The sequence below is a fragment of the Manihot esculenta genome, chromosome 15 (assembly GCF_001659605.2).
Source record: "Manihot esculenta cultivar AM560-2 chromosome 15, M.esculenta_v8, whole genome shotgun sequence".
NCBI lineage: Eukaryota > Viridiplantae > Streptophyta > Magnoliopsida > Malpighiales > Euphorbiaceae > Manihot > Manihot esculenta.
Window position 1 is genome coordinate 2,591,224 of NC_035175.2, and position 16,863 is coordinate 2,608,086.

The 16,863-nt window shown below is 41.6% G+C and overlaps 2 protein-coding genes across 24 annotated transcripts; one reads left to right on the top strand and one right to left on the bottom strand.

Annotated features, from left to right (window-relative positions):
- The first annotated feature begins 9,084 nt into the window (after nucleotides 1-9,084).
- On the top strand, nucleotides 9,085-13,847 carry LOC110601238 (dymeclin). 23 transcript variants are annotated; one of them, XM_043951572.1, is made up of 10 exons: nucleotides 9,085-9,545; nucleotides 9,644-9,728; nucleotides 10,164-10,266; nucleotides 10,515-11,324; nucleotides 11,411-11,502; nucleotides 11,605-11,694; nucleotides 11,881-11,986; nucleotides 12,150-12,210; nucleotides 12,464-12,521; nucleotides 12,882-13,847. In XM_043951572.1, the coding sequence occupies exons 5-10, from the start codon at nucleotides 11,491-11,493 to the stop codon at nucleotides 12,900-12,902; spliced, it is 348 nt and encodes a 115-aa protein (XP_043807507.1). In that variant the 5' UTR covers nucleotides 9,085-9,545; nucleotides 9,644-9,728; nucleotides 10,164-10,266; nucleotides 10,515-11,324; nucleotides 11,411-11,490; the 3' UTR covers nucleotides 12,903-13,847. The 23 variants fall into 23 exon arrangements, 11 of the variants coding, with proteins under 11 accessions (XP_043807507.1, XP_043807515.1, XP_043807512.1 ...); XM_043951580.1 differs by having other exon boundaries at nucleotides 10,515-11,502; nucleotides 13,592-13,847; XR_006348851.1 differs by having other exon boundaries at nucleotides 10,515-10,925; nucleotides 11,217-11,324; nucleotides 11,881-13,847.
- A 1,667-nt stretch (nucleotides 13,848-15,514) lies between these two features.
- LOC110601083 (early light-induced protein, chloroplastic) lies at nucleotides 15,515-16,569 on the bottom strand. The gene is made up of 3 exons (XM_021738094.2): nucleotides 16,320-16,569; nucleotides 16,143-16,232; nucleotides 15,515-16,016 (listed from the first exon to the last, which is right to left on the bottom strand). Exons 1-3 carry the CDS (start codon nucleotides 16,476-16,478, stop codon nucleotides 15,672-15,674), a joined length of 594 nt encoding a protein of 197 aa, XP_021593786.1. The 5' UTR covers nucleotides 16,479-16,569; the 3' UTR covers nucleotides 15,515-15,671.
- Nucleotides 16,570-16,863: the final 294 nt, after the last annotated feature.

Genomic DNA, 16,863 nt, shown 5'->3' on the forward strand with positions numbered 1-16,863 from the left:
CTCAGAGGTCGTGGGGGGAACTTCCCTAGCTATTGTGGAGCAGACCCAAGCTACTGAACAAGTGGGGCAGGGTGCCGTCCATTCTACTGAGGGGGTGTTAGGGGGGAAATTTAAGTCCCCTGTTGAAGACAAGGAGACCTCTGGAACAGGGATGGAGATCATCCTCCTAGAGGATCAAAGCCCAGAGGTTTCTGGTGAAGGTGCCCCTGCCCCTGTGGGGACTGAGCCTGAGGGATCTGAGGGTGTCCTCTCAAAGACCGGGGGCAAGCGTCCGACCCCTTCTGGAACGCCTGTCCTATCTCCTGCTCGGAAGAAATCCAAGACTGCTGCGGGTCCTTCCCCACCTCTTTCTACCATTGGGAAGGGGAAGGGTGTTTCTTTTGTTCCTTCGTCGTCCCCCACTGACAGCATTCTGGACCTGTCAAGCATTTCCTCTGAGTCTCCGGCCTCTGCTGTTGCCGCACTTCTCCGAGAGCGGATGTTCGGCGGGATAACAGAGGCTTCAGATCCTCGTCTTCTGGCCCTGACTAGTCACTTGGCCAGTTCTACCAAGGAGCAGGTGTCCTTCCAATCTCGCTCTCGTGAGGAGCTCGGATCTACGATTGGAGAAATGCTTCTGATGGTAAGTTATTTTTTCTTTTCACTTCTCTTTGAGTTTGCTTCGTTTCTTTTCTTGACAATTGTTCTTCCGTACTAGATGTTAGGCCTGGTTATGGAGGTGGATGCCCGTGACCTCTCTCTCCGGGAGTCCGTGGACCGCCGGATCGAAGAAGCGCGCCGCGATGAAAACCTGACTGCCACCAGCGACGCGAGGGGCCACCTGGCAGCTGCCCGGGAGCAGATCCAGTCTCTCCAGGTGGAGTTACATTCTGCGCTGGAGGCCTCTAAAAAAGCTGAGGACAGAGCGGTTGAGGCGGCAGGGCATAGCAAATCCCTGGAATCAGAGCTGTCTCGTACTCGCAGGGTTCTCCAGGAGGCTGATGAGAGGGCAGCTGAAGTGGAAGCTCGTTGTGTAGAGGTTGTAAAACAGCTGTCCTCTATGACAACGGCCCTTCAGGAGAGGGATGAGGCTGTTGGCCAAAAAGCCGAGGTCCAGCGCCAACATGAGGCCTTAAAGGCTGATTTTGAGGGGCTTCAAGCTCACCTGAATGAGGTGAAGGCTCAGAGGGAAAGTGCCCTAGCCCGGGTGGAGGTCCTTGAGCAGGAATTAGGCACAAGTTCTGAACGTATCAAAGATCTGTCTTCATCGGCTGAAGAGTTCAACCTTCGCCAACAACAGCTGAAAAATGAAGTAAGGGCTTTGGAACGTAAATGTTTAGCCCTGCTTGAGGTGGTAAAGTATGTCGAAGGGAAGGCTCAGCTGAAGCGTGAACAGTATATAGTGGAGTATCAGGAGTCTGATGAGCTGAAGGTTAAAATTGATCAGGCCTGTGAAGCTCATCTTCAGGACTACAAAGACTCTTCTGAGTTTGAGGAATTTGTAGCCGAGGCTTGTGAAGAACATCTTGATGAGTATAAAGCTTCTAGTGAAATGAAACAGGCTATCATTGATAAGGCCTACCGCATGTATGTAACTGGCTACAATCGCGGTTTAAGAGAAGCTAGACAGGCTCCTGATATTCCTTTGGCCAAGCTTCGTAGGCGCGAAGTGGACTCAGATGGCGAGTCAGTGCTATACGGGGAGGATGATTTCCCTTTGCCCCGAGGAGATTCTCGGAGGAACATAGACCGGCCAGCTGAGTCTTCATCAGGGGAATCCGAGATAGGGTCGGAGGAGGATGATCCTGATTCTGAGAAAGACGGCCTCCACCTTGGGTCAGAAGTTGCCCCTACTATTAATGTTGAGAGCTCTGGCCCAAGGGACACCGAGCTTCCTTCGGAGGTGGTTGTAAATAGAGATAATGCAGGCGAGGGTGTTCTTACTGATGTAAGTCCTTTAAGGACTATTTATCCGCCTGCCTCGCCGGAGAGATAAATTATAATAGCTATTAATGAAATATTAGTTTCCTTCTTGTTTTTCATATTTCTTGACATTTATCTCTACTTTTCGTATTCGTGATGTAAACTACATATTTTCATTCATAAGCTCTGAATTAATCTTAAGTTGTGAGCTTAGCTCTCAGCTGATAGTCTGAGAGATCAAATCTCATACCGTTTTAATGGCAACTATCATGTCAGTTTTTGGTTTTTAGTCCTTCGTTCTTGGTTGTGACTTCGTATATTTGTTCCGGATAAACTGATTTAGGCTTTGATTATAGCCTTTTTATCCTCCTAAGGATTTTACGAGTCTTTCTATGGAGGGAGCTCGGCCTTTCTCTTTGGCCTTCGTATCTTGATCCTTTAAGGATATGAGTCTATCCGAGCTGAGAGCTCGGTCTTGGGCCTTTGTGAATACTGGTCTGAGCTGAGAGCTCAACCTTGAGTTTTGTAAGAATATAAGTCTATCCGAGCTGGGAGCTCGACCCCCTTTTTTTTTTTGTTTTTTGTTTTTTTTTTTACAGCTCTGGGCTCTTCTCTTTCCGAGGTCGGAATTGGATTTTATAAGTTGTTCCTGTGGAGAAATTTTTCCTTTCGGGAGGCTCTTAAGTCCTTCACCGACCTAGGAGATCTTACGGGATTCTGGTTTTCTTTGAATTTCCGGGACGACCTCGGGGCCTCGCCGGTTGTTTTTGACTTCAGGAGATCTTACGGGATCCTGTTTTTCTTTGAATTTCCGGGACGACCTCGGGGCCTCGCCGGTTGTTTTTGACTTCAGGAGATCTTACGGGATCCTGTTTTTCTTTGAATTTCCGGGACGACCTCGGGGCCTCGCCGGTTGTTTTTGACTTCAGGAGATCTTACGGGATCCTGTTTTTCTTTGAATTTTCGGGACGACCTCGGGGCCTCGCCGGTTGTTTTTGACTTCAGGAGATCTTACGGGATCCTGTTTTTCTTTGAATTTCCGGGACGACCTCGGGGCCTCGCCGGTTGTTTTTGACTTCAGGAGATCTTACGGGATCCTGTTTTTCTTTGAATTTCCGGGACGACCTCGGGGCCTCGCCGGTTGTTTTTGACTTCAGGAGATCTTACGGGATCCTGTTTTTCTTTGAATTTCCGGGACGACCTCGGGGCCTCGCCGGTTGTTTTTGACTTCAGGAGATCTTACGGGATCCTGTTTTTCTTTGAATTTCCGGGACGACCTCGGGGCCTCGCCGGTTGTTTTTGACTTCAGGAGATCTTACGGGATCCTGTTTTTCTTTGAATTTCCGGGACGACCTCGGGGCCTCGCCGGTTGTTTGTACAAAATTCAGGCTCATTGGCCTTACTGTCGCTTCGTCCTCTCAGCTGGTTTTGTGCCTAGCTGAGGCCTTGTTTCATGTAGAACGTTATTCATAAAGATAATCACATTGTATAAACAATTTTTATTTTCTCATGTCTGTCAAAATACAACGTTTTTCTTTACGAATATTTCAAGGAAAATACCTTTTTAGGTGCTGGATGTTCCAAGCGTGGGGCTCGGGGTTTCCTTGCATATCTTCGATTCGGTATACCCCGGGTTTAACCTCTTTTGTCACCTTGAATGGACCTTCCCAGGTCGGTGCTAGCTTGCCTGCGGCTGCTCTTTTTCCTGTAGCTTCCAGGTTTCTTAAAGTCAGGTCTCCCACCTTCAAGCTTCTTTCTCTGACCTTTTGATTGTAATATCTTGTCGCTAGTTGTTGATAAGCAGCAGTTCGGACTTGGGCTTCTTCCCTAACTTCTTCAAGAGCATCTAGGTTGCTTCTTAATTTGTCCCCATTAGCGTTCTCACTAACAAATTGAACTCGATGAGTGGGGATCTGCAACTCAACTGGGACTACAGCTTCTGTGCCATAAGCAAGTGCAAACGGGGTTTCTTGAGTGGGCACTCTGGGAGTAGTTCGGAGTGCCCATAGAGTGCTATTGAGTTCTTCTGCCCAATTCTCCTTTGCGCCATCCAGCCGTTTCTTTAATCCTTGAAGGATAGCTCTATTAGTGACTTCCGTTTGGCCATTAGTCTGGGGATGAGTCACGGAGGAGAACTTATGCCATATGCCCATGTTCGTCGTAAAGGCTCTGAAAGTGCTGCAGTCAAATTGTCTGCCGTTGTCTGAGATAAGTACTATTGGTATGCCAAATCTGCAGATGATATGTCCCCATACGAAATCTATCATCTTGCGAGCTGTGATTGTGGCTATTGTTTCTGCCTCTAGCCATTTCGAGAAATATTCCACAGCCACCACTACGAATTTCCTTTGCCCCGTAGTCTTGGGGAAAGGTCCCAGGATGTCAATTCCCCATTGTGAGAAAGGCCATGGACTGGATATGCTTGCTTGAGGAGTGGCAGGGGTCCTGATGGCATTAGCAAATCTCTGACATACGTCACACCTCCGGACAAACTCCTCTGCTTCTTTTTTAACAGTGGGCCAGTAGTATCCTTGCCTGAATATTTTGTTAGCTAATGTCCCTGCTCCCTCGTGAGCCCCACATAGGCCTCTATGTATTTCCTCCATTACCTTTGCAGCTTCTTCCGGACTCACACACCGGAGCCATGGGCTGGACTTCCCTTTTCTGTATAAAGTTCCCCTTATTACTTGGTAATTGGCAGCTCGAGCTGCTATCTTTTTGGCTTCAACTGTATCTTCGGGGAGTTCACCCTTTTCCAAGTATCTCAGGTATGGAGTCATCCAAGTTGGGCCCTGCTCCACCTGCAGTACTGTGTTTGTCTTCTTGAAAGCAGGTGTGCTGACATGCTGTATGTATACTTCATCAGGGAGCTGCTCTAACTCTTCTTTGGTCAGTCGACTAAGCAGGTCTGCCTCCTCATTTTCATCTCGAGGTATCCTCTGAAATCTCGTAATAACTCCTCGGCTCGTGAGGTCGGCTTCCACCGTTTTTACTTTATCAAGATAACTCTGCATGATGGGATCTCTGGCCTGATATACTCCCGTCACCTGGTTGATTACCAGCTGAGAGTCACTATTTACTTCGAGGTCGGTTACCCCTATTTCCAAAGCTACCAACATTCCGTTCACCAAGGCTTCATATTCGGCCACATTATTAGAAGCTTTGAATTCTAGCCGTAAGGCATAACAGACTTTAAAGCCCTCTGGCCCCTTAAGTATTATCCCAGCGCCACTGCCCTCAGAGCCTGATGCTCCGTCTACATATAGCTTCCAGCTGGACTCTTGGGAAAGCTCTCCCTCTCCTTCTTTTCTTGGTATCTCCGAGGATGATCCTTCCTTCTCCTCGTTGAATGAGCATTCTGCTATGAAGTCAGCCAGCGCTTGAGATTTTATAGCTGTCCGAGGTCGGTACTCCAGACAGTAAGGGCTGATTTCCACGAACCATGCTAACATCCGTCCTGAATTTTCCGGCCTACGTATGATCTTCTTTAAAGGTTGGTCCGTCATCACAACTCCTTGGTGGCCTTCCAGATAAACTTTGAATTTTCGGACTGCTAACAACAAGGCATACGCCAATTTTTCAATGTTTGAGTATCTGACCTCAGTGTCTCTGAGTACCTTGCTGACGTAGAAAACAGGTTTCTGCTCCCCTTCTTCCACTCTTACTAGTACTGCGCTGACTGCTTGCTCTGAGGCTGCCAAGTATATCAGGAGTTCTTCCCCTTTTATGGGGCTGCTGAGCACGTGAGGCGAGCTGAGGTATTCCTTAAGCTCTGTGAAGGCTTTTTGGCAGTCTTCTGTCCATTCAAAATTCGGGACCTTCCTCAATTTTTTGAAGAATGGCAAACACTTTTCTGCCGACCTTGACATAAATCGGTGAAGCGCCACCACTCTCCCGATTAATCTCTGGACGTCCCTTACACAGGTCGGCTCTGGCATATTTAATATGGCTTCCACCTTCTCCGGATTGGGCTCAATGCCTTTTCCACTCACCATGTATCCCAAGAACTTTCCTCCCCGGATGAAGAAAGCACACTTTGCTGGATTCAACTTCATCCTGTATTGATCTAATACCCCAAATATCTCCTTTAAATCCGTTATGTGTTGTTGAAAAGTTGAACTTTTAACCACCATGTCATCCACATACACTTCTACATTCCTACCGATCTGGTTCTTAAAGATTTTATTCATTAATCGTTGGTAAGTTGCCCCGGCGTTTCTTAATCCGAAGGGCATAGCTCTGTAGTAGTAAGTCCCGTCTTCAGTTATAAATGAGGTCTTCTCCTCATCCGTCTTTTCCATTGGGATTTGGTGGTAACCAGACATAGCATCCAAAGAAGACATATAATCAAAGCCGGCCGTCGAGTCGACCATCTTATTAATATCGGGGAGGGGGTAACAATCTTTAGGGCAGGCCTTATTCAGGTCGGTAAAATCTATACACATCCTGTATTTGCCATTGGCTTTTTTGACTAACACAGGATTGGCCAACCACTGTGGGTACATAACTTCCCTAATAAAACCTGCCTCTTCTAGCTTCTGCACTTCCTCCCGGGTGGCTTGCTGCTTTTCTCTTCCCACTACTCTCTTCTTCTGCTTTACAGGCTTGGCCTCGGGGAGGACATTCAATCGGTGTGTCATCACTTTGGGGTCAATTCCCGGCATGTCTGAGGGCTTCCATGCGAAGGTCGGCGAGTGACTTCGGATCAGGGCCATGGCTTCACCTTTTTGTTCTTTGGTGAGGCCGGCATTGAGACTGAAGACCTTACTCGCTTCTTCTTCTGATAGAGAGAAGGTCTCCAGCTCTCCTACGGGTTCTGTCCGGGCTTCCTTTGTCTCATCCCTGACCTCCAAAACTTCCAAATCAAGCGCTTCTCCGGTTGAGTTCGGTTCCGTCACTGTGGCCAAGTATACTGCCCTTGCTTCTTCCTGGCTGCCCCGGACCATTCCCACTCCTCCTTCCGTTGGGAACTTGAGTGCCAGATACCTGATGCTAGTGACAGCTTCGAAGTTGAACAACGCCAGCCTCCCCAAAATCGCATTGTAGCTTAGTGGGAGTTTGACCACCAAAAACACCTCATGATGGGTGCGAGCTCTGGGTGCTTCTCCCAAGGTAAGGGCCAACTTCACCTTCCCTTCCACAAGTACCGGTGCTCCTCCTATCCCTTTGATGGGTGACTGGTCCCGAACCAGCTGTTCCTCTGGGATTCCCATCTGCTGGAAAACCCGATATGGCAATAAATTGACCTTACTCCCATCATCCACCAAAACCTTCTTCACCCGAAAATTATGAATGACTGCTTCAATGACAAGCGCGTCATCATGGGGCATCTGAATGCCCTGTGCATCCTCCGAAGAGAAAGCGATGGTCATGGGAGAGTGTTCAACGATCTGCATAACCTCGCCATTGCTGGTCTCCCCTTCCCGGTTTCTCTTCTTTCCTCGACGGTTCATCCGTCCTCCAATTCCTCCAACAATCATATTAATAGTCCCACTGGACCCATCATTCACTGGTCCAGCTCCAGTTCTCCTGGGCATCTGGGCTGCCGGACCGGGTTGAGGCCTCTGCCCCTCCGGTTTCTTCACAAAATTTTTGAGATGCCCCCTTTTTATCAATCTTTCAATCTCCGCGATTAACTGAAAACAGTTATTTGTATCGTGGCCATGCGTCCGGTGGTATTGACAATACTTATCAGGATTCCTCTGATCTGCTTCCGACTTCAAAGGTGTGGGCCACTGGAGAAACTCCTTATCCTGGACAGCCATGAGCACCTCGGCTCTGGACGCATTTAATGGAGTCGGTTTCTCCGGGACCCAAGGAGGGAGCACTCTTGGTTCGAGAACCCGAGGAGGAGGAGGCCTTTGATCCCTTCTTTCCTAGGCCTGCTTGTACGGCTCAGGCCTCTTTCCACGCTTCTTCTCGTGTTTCTCCGACCTCCCTTCCTCCGGGGCTTTCTCTTTTCCTTCCACCCCTTTGGCAAATCTACTCGTTACTAAGGCGTCATCCTGCCTTATATACTTTTCCGCCCTCATCATCAACTCGGCCAGTGAGGTCGGAGGTTTCCTGCTCAGAGAGCCAAAGAACTCGGCAGAGGTTGTTCCCTTTTGCATGGCCTCTACCGCCCTTCCTTCGTTAAGCTCAGGAATCTGCAGGGCCTCCGTATTGAAACGGGCGACATACTCTCTGAGGGATTCACCAACTTTTTGTCTCACTGTTTCCAGATAGCTCGTCTTCCTATCTGCTGGCACCCCGGCTACAAACCGGCTAATGAAGCGGGTGGCCAGATCTCCGAAACTTTGAATGCTTCCGGCCTCCAGGCTGTTGAACCATGCCCTCGCTGGTCCCGAGAGCGTTGTTGGGAACACCTTGCACATCAGAGCATCTGACAGAGTTTGCAACTCCATGAAGGTCTTATAGTTCATGACATGCTCTCTCGGGTTACCAGCCCCATTATAGGCCGCCATCGGCGGCATCATAAACTTTTTGGGAACGGTCTCCTGCTGCATTAACTTTGAGAAGGGAGAAGAAGTAGGCAAGGAGGTTTGACTCTGATCTTTCTTACCTAGCTCGGCTAGGAGCTGCTCCTTCAACCTTTTCAGCTTTTGGTTCATTTTCTCGTCTTCCGGGCTGGATCTTTTGCCCAAACTACATTCTTCCTCCTCTGTTTCAGTTCCCGTTTCCTTGGTTGTTTCAGCAGAATAGTCATTCACCTCTTCATTTTCTATCCACTCTCTTGCCCTTCTCCCATGGATTCGGGCCTCCGGTTCTTCCCCTTCTCCGGCATTGTGGTTGTTAGTTTGGAGGCGGGCAGAGGTAGGTTGGGGTTCATCGGTTCTGGGTTCCTCCACTACTGGGAGTGCGTTTACTGGGGTGCTAAGTCCCCTTTGTTGCATTATCTGCCCCAACCAGTGAGCAGTGGTTTGTAGCTGGAGAGCCATGGTTTGAATGTCTTGGTTAGACAGGGTCATGGTGGGAGTATTCCCTGCCAGGCTTGGCGAGGGATTAAGAGAGATAGGTGTTTGGTTATTCAACGTTGTAGGGCTAGAAAAGGAGAACTGCTGCCCATCTTGGGCAGAGCTCAGGTCATTTGGAATATTAAGGTTACTGTCTTGGTGGTTTGCTATCGTGGATCTCAGTGGGTTGTGAAAGTGAAAACTCCGGTGATGAAAAGATCTCCTTCGTCCAATGCATCTATATGAATTTCATGTATTTTATTCCTAGAATTGAAGTTGAGCATATATCTCTCTGACATTTCCCCCATGACAATCTCCTTCTGTTGGTAGCTTTCATGCACTACGTAGATGCTTCTTATATTACTAACTTTAAAATTTGGGTACAATTGTTAATGTCTTTGATGCTTACATTAACATTGTACGTTTGACTTGCAGCTACTTTTATGTTCCTGCCAGTGCCACTCAATTATTTAGTCAGCTCAAATGTTGTAGGCAAAAGAAATCCATTGGCTGACTGCAGTCTTCAAGTCTTGCTTATACTTAATTATTACCATAAATGCATGGTTGGTGACGACCCTATAACAGACACAAGTGATGACAGTGCTGCGTCAGATTCTCTTCCCAAAGCAAATACATATTTCTCTGACCTTCCTTACTCCAAAGCATTAGAAAATGCAAGGAATATTGAACGTGAGATCCTCTCCCCTCTTCTATCTTTCTAAATTCTTTTGTTAAGAGTTTTTGCCGGCATGTTAAGCTTTGTTTCTATTGAAGTACCTTCTTTGCAGTCGATTGTGTAGATATTGAGGGGAAAACACACAATGGGTGGCTTGTGAGATTACCATTTGCATCTCTATTTGATACTCTTGGCATGTATGTATCATCAGCATCAGCATCTCCTTCTTTCTCCTTTTTTTCTTTTTTAATTTTGAATTGAAGTATCATCTTTGTATAGTTTTACATTTAGTTATAGCATGATAGTATATATGCTTCTCTATATCTTCATGGATCCTGGATGGTAATACACACACACACAAACGTGGCGGAATTAGAAGAAATAAGTTGATTTCTACTATCTGCTTAGCTTTTTTTTCCCATTTGTGTGTGTGAGAGAGAGAGAGAGAGAAGTGGAAGAAATAAATTAATTAACATTTATTTAGCTGCTTCTACTACTATATTTGCATTTTTCTTGGATTCCTAGCTACTAAACTTGTTTCTTGTTCTTATTTTTGTTGGTTGCCTCACAAATATGTTTTGAACTTTCTGTTCCGTCTCTTATAATGTTGCATGGAAAATTTTCCTATGCAGGTGCTTGTGTGATGAAACTAGAGTCCTATTACTTCACACATTGATGCATGGAAATTCTGACTGTTTGGAGTATGTTTTAGTGCGAACAGATATGGATATATTGGTATGAAAAACCAACAGAATATTTCCCTGATTTTCCTCTTTTTTTTTCTTAAAATTTCAAATTTAGATTAGTGTGGAAAAGGATGCCTCTTCGGGAGGAGGCTGTTAAGTGAAGCTTAGATATTTGTGGTTCTGTTATGTAACTGAGATCAGCAAAATTCTTTGATTTGTTGATCATGTGGAATATCTTAGTTACTTTTGCGATTGCTTTAGTGAAGTGTAGCCTGATAATGGCTTATTTACCTACAGCTGATGCCCATTCCAGAGACAATATACAGTACTTCAAAGAGAACGTTGAATCATATATACATCTCGTTGATTATACTAATTATACTGAGTCAAGATTCTTCTTTTAATGCAAGCATTCACAAGATGGTAAGGATAAATTCTGTTGCTCAATGTTTGACTTATTGTCAAGGATTGTATTATATTTCTTTATTTTCTGCCAATTCCTCCAGATACTGCCTTGTGTTCCATGGTATCAAGAGCACCTTCTTCATTAGACATCTCTTGGTTCCCTAATGGTCATAATTCTTATAAGGATTATGAAATATAACCTGTCTAAGCTGAGGGTATGACAATTTATATCTTGATATGGTGGATGTCGATCATGTTCTCATATAAGAAGTACATAAGTTTCAGAGGTTGAATTCTTGTTAGGTAAATTTACATAGCTCTTTGAAACTCTAAATTTTATGACAGGATCTCTATCTACATTCAACTTGTCTAGCAACTTTGGCAAACGTGGCTCCTCATGTCCACTGTTTGAGTGCTTATGCATCACAGAGACTAGTTAGCCTTTTCTAGATGCTGTCTCGCAAGCATGTTACTTCTGTTTGGCTTCTTTTTCTGCACTTTTACCAATCATGATGACTTCTTCACTCTGTTGTTGCTTTTCATTTTCTGGCACTATCCTTTCACTGTTTCTTCAAAGTGATGTTGCATTTTCAGGTACAACAAGCTTGCAGAAAGGATAGATGACAAGATAGGAAAGAGTGGTTTAGTTGATGGCAGCGTTGCTGAAGATCTTGTAGTCATTTTGATCATTTATGTGATTTGGTATTATCAAAGTAGTTTTAATATGCTACTTGGATCTCCCCTTATGTTCTTTCCTATTAAACTTGCTGGATTATTTTTTCTCGTAGTCTGCTGAGTTGCACATTTACATTGACTCCCTGAGAATCGTCCTTGAAATATTAAATGCAATTTTGGCTTACGCACTGCCATGCAATCTGAGGTATCGTTTCATGGGTAGACTCCGCATTTTGTATTTGTTTTCCTTGTAAGCTCAAAATCATGTTAAATATTCCAACATTTCTTATTTTATGTTTTGTGGCAGGTTGTTTATGCTATAATGCACAGGCAGGAGGTTTTTCAGCCATTCAAGAACCACCCACGCTTCAATGAATTGACTGAAAATATTTGCATGGTATGTTCTCTTGCCCGCTCTCTATCTCTTTTTTTTCCAAATAAATTTTTTTCATCTCCTTTTAATGTAATTATTCAGGCAAAACTGAAGTAGATATTGTTATAGCTGTTTTCTTAGCTTTTCCAATACCTCAATAATGCTATTTTATTGTGTTTTTAATTATCTTTGAAACTTGTGACTTTACAGGTTTTAGATTTTTTCAATAGTCGCATAGATGGACACGCTGAAGATGGGGAATGGTCAGTAGAGAAAGTCCTCCAGCTTGTAATTATTAATTGTCGACTATGGCGAGGTGAAGGAATGAAGTTGAAAGCAAAATCATTTTGGAAATTAGCAGTTTTGCCTGACTTGAGAATCTGGATGTATTATATTTAGGGATTACATTTGTCATTTTTATGAAATTCAGATGATTTTATTTGGACGGATGTTAACTCAATTACATTTCTCATATGAAGAAGAGACTCATCCAGAGGAGTTCTTCACTCCATACATTTGGCGGTTGGCTTTGACCTACTGGTAATTTTTCCTGCATCTCCTTCCTTCCTTCTCTTTCACCCCAAACCCAAAACAGGAAAATAAATAAATAAATAAAGGAGAAAACAAAATTCAGATATTTTGTGTGCTTATGACTCAAACTTTATTTGATTGTAATCTGCCATTTTCCCTATATGCTTGTTGGCAATAGTTGTTGCAATTACTATTTTGCTTAGTACGTATGGTTCCTATTACATCACTAATGCCGATGTTTTGCTGTGTGCTTGTTCTTCAGTGGATTCAGCTTTTATCCCGGTACCATAAATTTGTTTCCTGCTGACTTATCAGTGGAAGTAAGTGTCTAGATCTGCTTTATATTCTTTAGAAGGAAGAAATCTTGAAGTTCTAGTTCACTTTTTGTTGCATTGCCACAACTTGTATACTTACTGCACTTAGTTTCAGTCATTGAGCCACTATAAAAAAGATGTGAATCCTTGTGGAAGCAGCAAATGTGAGTCCTTATTTTTGTCCCATTACTGAATTGTTGTTGCAGCAAATGTCCAAATTTGTGCAGGATTTTTGGATTGCATTAATAAAAAATGGGCTGGATGTGGTTCCCAATTCTGTTGATTCTTTCTTCCAATCATTTGAAAACCAGCTTTAATCCATTGAAAGAATAAACTAAAATTTGTGAAATCAACACCTGCTCGCAGAGACAAATCATGAGATCTTGACAGGTGCTCGGTGAAATTGTACAAGATAGCAGGTGGAGCAGCTGGAACCCCTAGTTATTGAATTAGGTGTCAAACAGAAAAGGGACTTGTCCTGGGTAAGTTCAAGAATGATAATAGTGTAATTTTCTAAACTTGACATCAGAGTGAAGGGTACATGAGGCGTTATTATATTTGTGGTCAAGTAATTTTCATTTTCTTTTTGGTGAAGTAATTCCTCGCTGCTATGTGTAGACCATGTTGCCATCTCAGGCACTTGTGCTCAATTCGCCTCAGCTGCTTCACTATAGAAATTTAGAATACCGAAAAATATAAGAGTATAAACTCATAGCAGCACTGTGCAATGAACTAAAATTTCTCAAGCGACTAATGGAAGATGGGTTGCTAAAAGAATAGAGCTGCCTCCCCAGCATGGGCCACCGGAAACAACTAGGATGGTTTTGTGTATATCTGTTTACTTATGAAATCCGTTTCTTGGCAGCTGTAAGCCAAGTAGTCATTGTGGGCCTAATCATATTATCGTTAATTTTTTTAACACCAAGGGAATGGTGTAATTGTGAACCTATAATCCGAACCAGGAATTACCTCCAGAAGCTAAGCAGACCTCAATTATTTTGATTTGTGTGTGTTAATTGTTCCTGTCGTCACTCGTCTGTGATGTTATTTCTTTACAGTGAGCTATTTTGCTGCAGAACTAAATGACTTTGGGCGGTGGGGTTGTCCGGGGGAGTTTGACAAGCATCAAAATGGAAAGTTGGATCAACATGCGTTGCTTGACGTGTATTGTTGCAGTGAAATGCATCCGGCCAAAGATACGTTTCATACTCCATTGTTCTGTATAAGTGGAAAAGGGTATTTGTCTCATTCTTTCCTGTTTATATGCTTGGAAAATTGTAGAGGACTCAAAAATGTATTAATAAGAATGCAATTCCAGTTTACAGATTCTACATTTCTTTTGCTCAGTCTGGCACGGTTCTTCTTTACCTTGGTAGATTAAGCCTTCAACCCTGATGCAAAGCGGATGCATTTCGAGGTTTGTTATCCTTGTACTTTTATCCTTAATGATTGCTGAATGTTGAGAAATGTCTGCTTTGGGTACTTCCGTATTTTGCCGACAGACAGGCCAAAATATTTCGTTGTAAACTTTTATGGACTTGAGTTAGAGTCGTAGTTGAAAAAAAAAATGGATGTCGTAACTGATTTATTGAAAAACCAGTTATCTACACTCGAGAATATAATTATGTTTCAAGTATACTTCACCTTCTCAGTTGTATCATACATTAACTTTCCTGGACTGGTGTGGAAATTTAGGATGCATATCGTTTCAATTAAAAGTTAACATAACAATAAGTGAATTTTTAAAATCAATTTTGAATACTGTGTTTTTTGTAATTAGTGTTGTTAAATTCAAAAATTGGGTATGCCATATCTTTTAAAACTTAAAAAGAATTTAGCCTCTTTTCTTGAATTTGTCTTGTGTGGATGCAAATGAATAGGCTAGTAGGTTCTGAATATTTGAATAGATTAAATAGAAAATTTATTTTTGTATTGAAAATTTTAAACTTAGGTTTCTATTGAAGTTATGTAATCTGATTCAAAAAAAAAAAAAAACAAATTTCAGTGTATGGAGATTGGCTACAGCGAACATACGGTAAATTGAAGATTAATATTCATTTGTATATCATTTTTCAGAATTCTGATGTTATAGAACAATTTAAACTATTTTTACAAAAATTTGGAGATTATTTGCATAAAATAATTTCTATTTAAAAAATATTTTTAAAAAATTTATTTTATGTTACTTAATTTTAACTTGAAAAATAAAATTTATCAAAAAATTTATATATAAAATTTGTAATAAAAATTTCAAAAACTTAAAAATAAAAACAATATATTTTAAAAATATTTTTTTAAAAATATTTTTTATTAACTAAAATTTTTTAATATTTTAATTATTAAAAAATATAAAAAAAATTATTTTAATATATAATACTGACTGTACTGTAATATTTAAAAATTTCTTGTTATGTCGACTTTTTATTTTACAAATATTACTAAAAAGAATAATACATCAAAAGTTATTTTATTATACTATTAATTAATTTAATTAATGTAGTTAAAAATATAAATAATAAAATAAAAATTATTTTATTATATCTTTAATCAATTAATATAATTAAAAATATAAATGCTCAATCAATTTCAATTTAAAGCCACATAAAATTTTTTTAATAAATAAATTAAATATAAAAAATTATATTTTTAAAAAAAATAAAAAAATTATATTAAAATATTAAAAATTAATTTTTAATAAATTATTAAATAATAAAAAAATAAAATATTATTCATAATATCATCTTTAATTATAAAAACCACCTTAAAAATATTTTTATAATTTCTAAACTTTAATTTTAAAATAAAAAATATAATTACAATATAAAAATATATATAATCAAATAATGGAATTTAAATCACATTAAACAAAATTTTTAATTATTTTGAAGAATTTTAAATGTATTATACGAATTTAACTTTTAATATAAATTAAATTAATTTAAAATAAATTTTATAAAATATTAAAATATTAAAATTAATCTAAATATAATTTAACTATATATACGTTACGCTATCTGAAAATTTATTGCGCATCAACACACGCTACACTTACAAAATGAAAGCCAAATTAAAAAAGAACAGAAAAAGGAAAGGAAACAGACAAAATAACGTCTCCTAGTTGATTGATTTTGCTATCTATACATGCTAGATGAAGAATTATACAAGAGCCCCACCCTTGACATATTCTGTGAAGGCCAATGCAACCAAACCCAACATAGCGAACCTCCCATTCCACAGCTCCGCATCTGATGTCATGAATCCATCTGATTTCGACTCTACACTCACGCCTTTGAACAAGGGGATGAGTGATGCGAGAGAGAGCACGATACTAGTTCCCAAGAACCATGTGATTCCACCGTTGGATATCTGGTCCAGCACATCCTGGCCATTGGATAACTCCACTGCCAAGGCAGCAACAAACCCAATCATGGCCAGTCTCCCGTTAATCCTCTCTGGAGCTGGCCCACTGAATGCCAACACGTCCGAGAATTTCGTGCTCACCTGCCAAATGATCATTAGCATACAATCACTACAGTAATCTTCTCCATTTACTCAATTAATTAAAATAAGAAAAACATATTAATTTTAGGGTATATCCATTCAATTAAAATGAAATCCTGTCTGTACCTTTGCAGCAGCAGCAGAGGCAGGGGGTGTGGTTACAGGTTCAGGTTGAGTTTGCTGTATCTTCTGCTTCTCTTGCAACTTCTCATCTCCCTGTAATGGAGTTAAATTAACATATGAGGCGGTTGATAAACTCTCAAACTATATCACCTATACGAAGCGTAAAAGTTTAAAGCTTACCTCTGCCATGCACTTTATTGAAGTGTTGATCCTGTAGGAGCTTCGTCGCAGTTGAGGCACGTATGGTGTTGGAAAGAAGTGGCTCACCCTGGCTCGATTAGAAATACGGAATGCTGGGCTTGCCAGGACTGCGGCTTGCAATGCTGTTGCTCCGGCCATGATGTTAACAAATTATAGACAGTGGAAAGAGAGCTTTTGTTAGAAGAAAGTGTATAATTTACAATTCTCCGATGAGTAGTGATCGAAGCTGGTGAGGGGATGCAGGTATATATAGACCAAGAGGACAAGAGAAGTAGAGGATATTTTTGATCCACGTCATCTATATTTAGTTCAAGAATGCTAATGGGCCACATGGGTTTGATTGTCCCAGTGTCTACTGATTTAAGGAAGTTGGTGACGTGGGTAGATGCGGATCCACTAGTTGATGCCAAATCCATTAAAGAAGATGAGGCCAAGTGTACTTTTACTTACTAGTGTTCTTCGCGTTGAGCAGAGCCAGGATTTTCTACTTAGCGATCTCAAATTTTGCCACGATTTTACAACA

Excerpts from the sequence above, each read along its gene's own strand:
- LOC110601238 (XM_043951570.1), top strand. The coding sequence starts at position 9,299 with ATGTTCCTGCCAGTGCCACTCAATTATTTAGTCAGCTCAAATGTTGTA. Across the intron at positions 9,546-9,643 it reads AAATGCAAGGAATATTGAAC|TCGATTGTGTAGATATTGAG; the intron begins GTGAGATCCTCT and ends CCTTCTTTGCAG. Across the intron at positions 9,729-11,216 it reads CTATTTGATACTCTTGGCAT|GTACAACAAGCTTGCAGAAA; the intron begins GTATGTATCATC and ends TTGCATTTTCAG.
- LOC110601083 (XM_021738094.2), bottom strand. The coding sequence starts at position 16,478 with ATGGCCGGAGCAACAGCATTGCAAGCCGCAGTCCTGGCAAGCCCAGCA. Across the intron at positions 16,233-16,319 it reads CAATAAAGTGCATGGCAGAG|GGAGATGAGAAGTTGCAAGA; the intron begins GTAAGCTTTAAA and ends ACTCCATTACAG. Across the intron at positions 16,017-16,142 it reads CCTCTGCTGCTGCTGCAAAG|GTGAGCACGAAATTCTCGGA; the intron begins GTACAGACAGGA and ends ATCATTTGGCAG.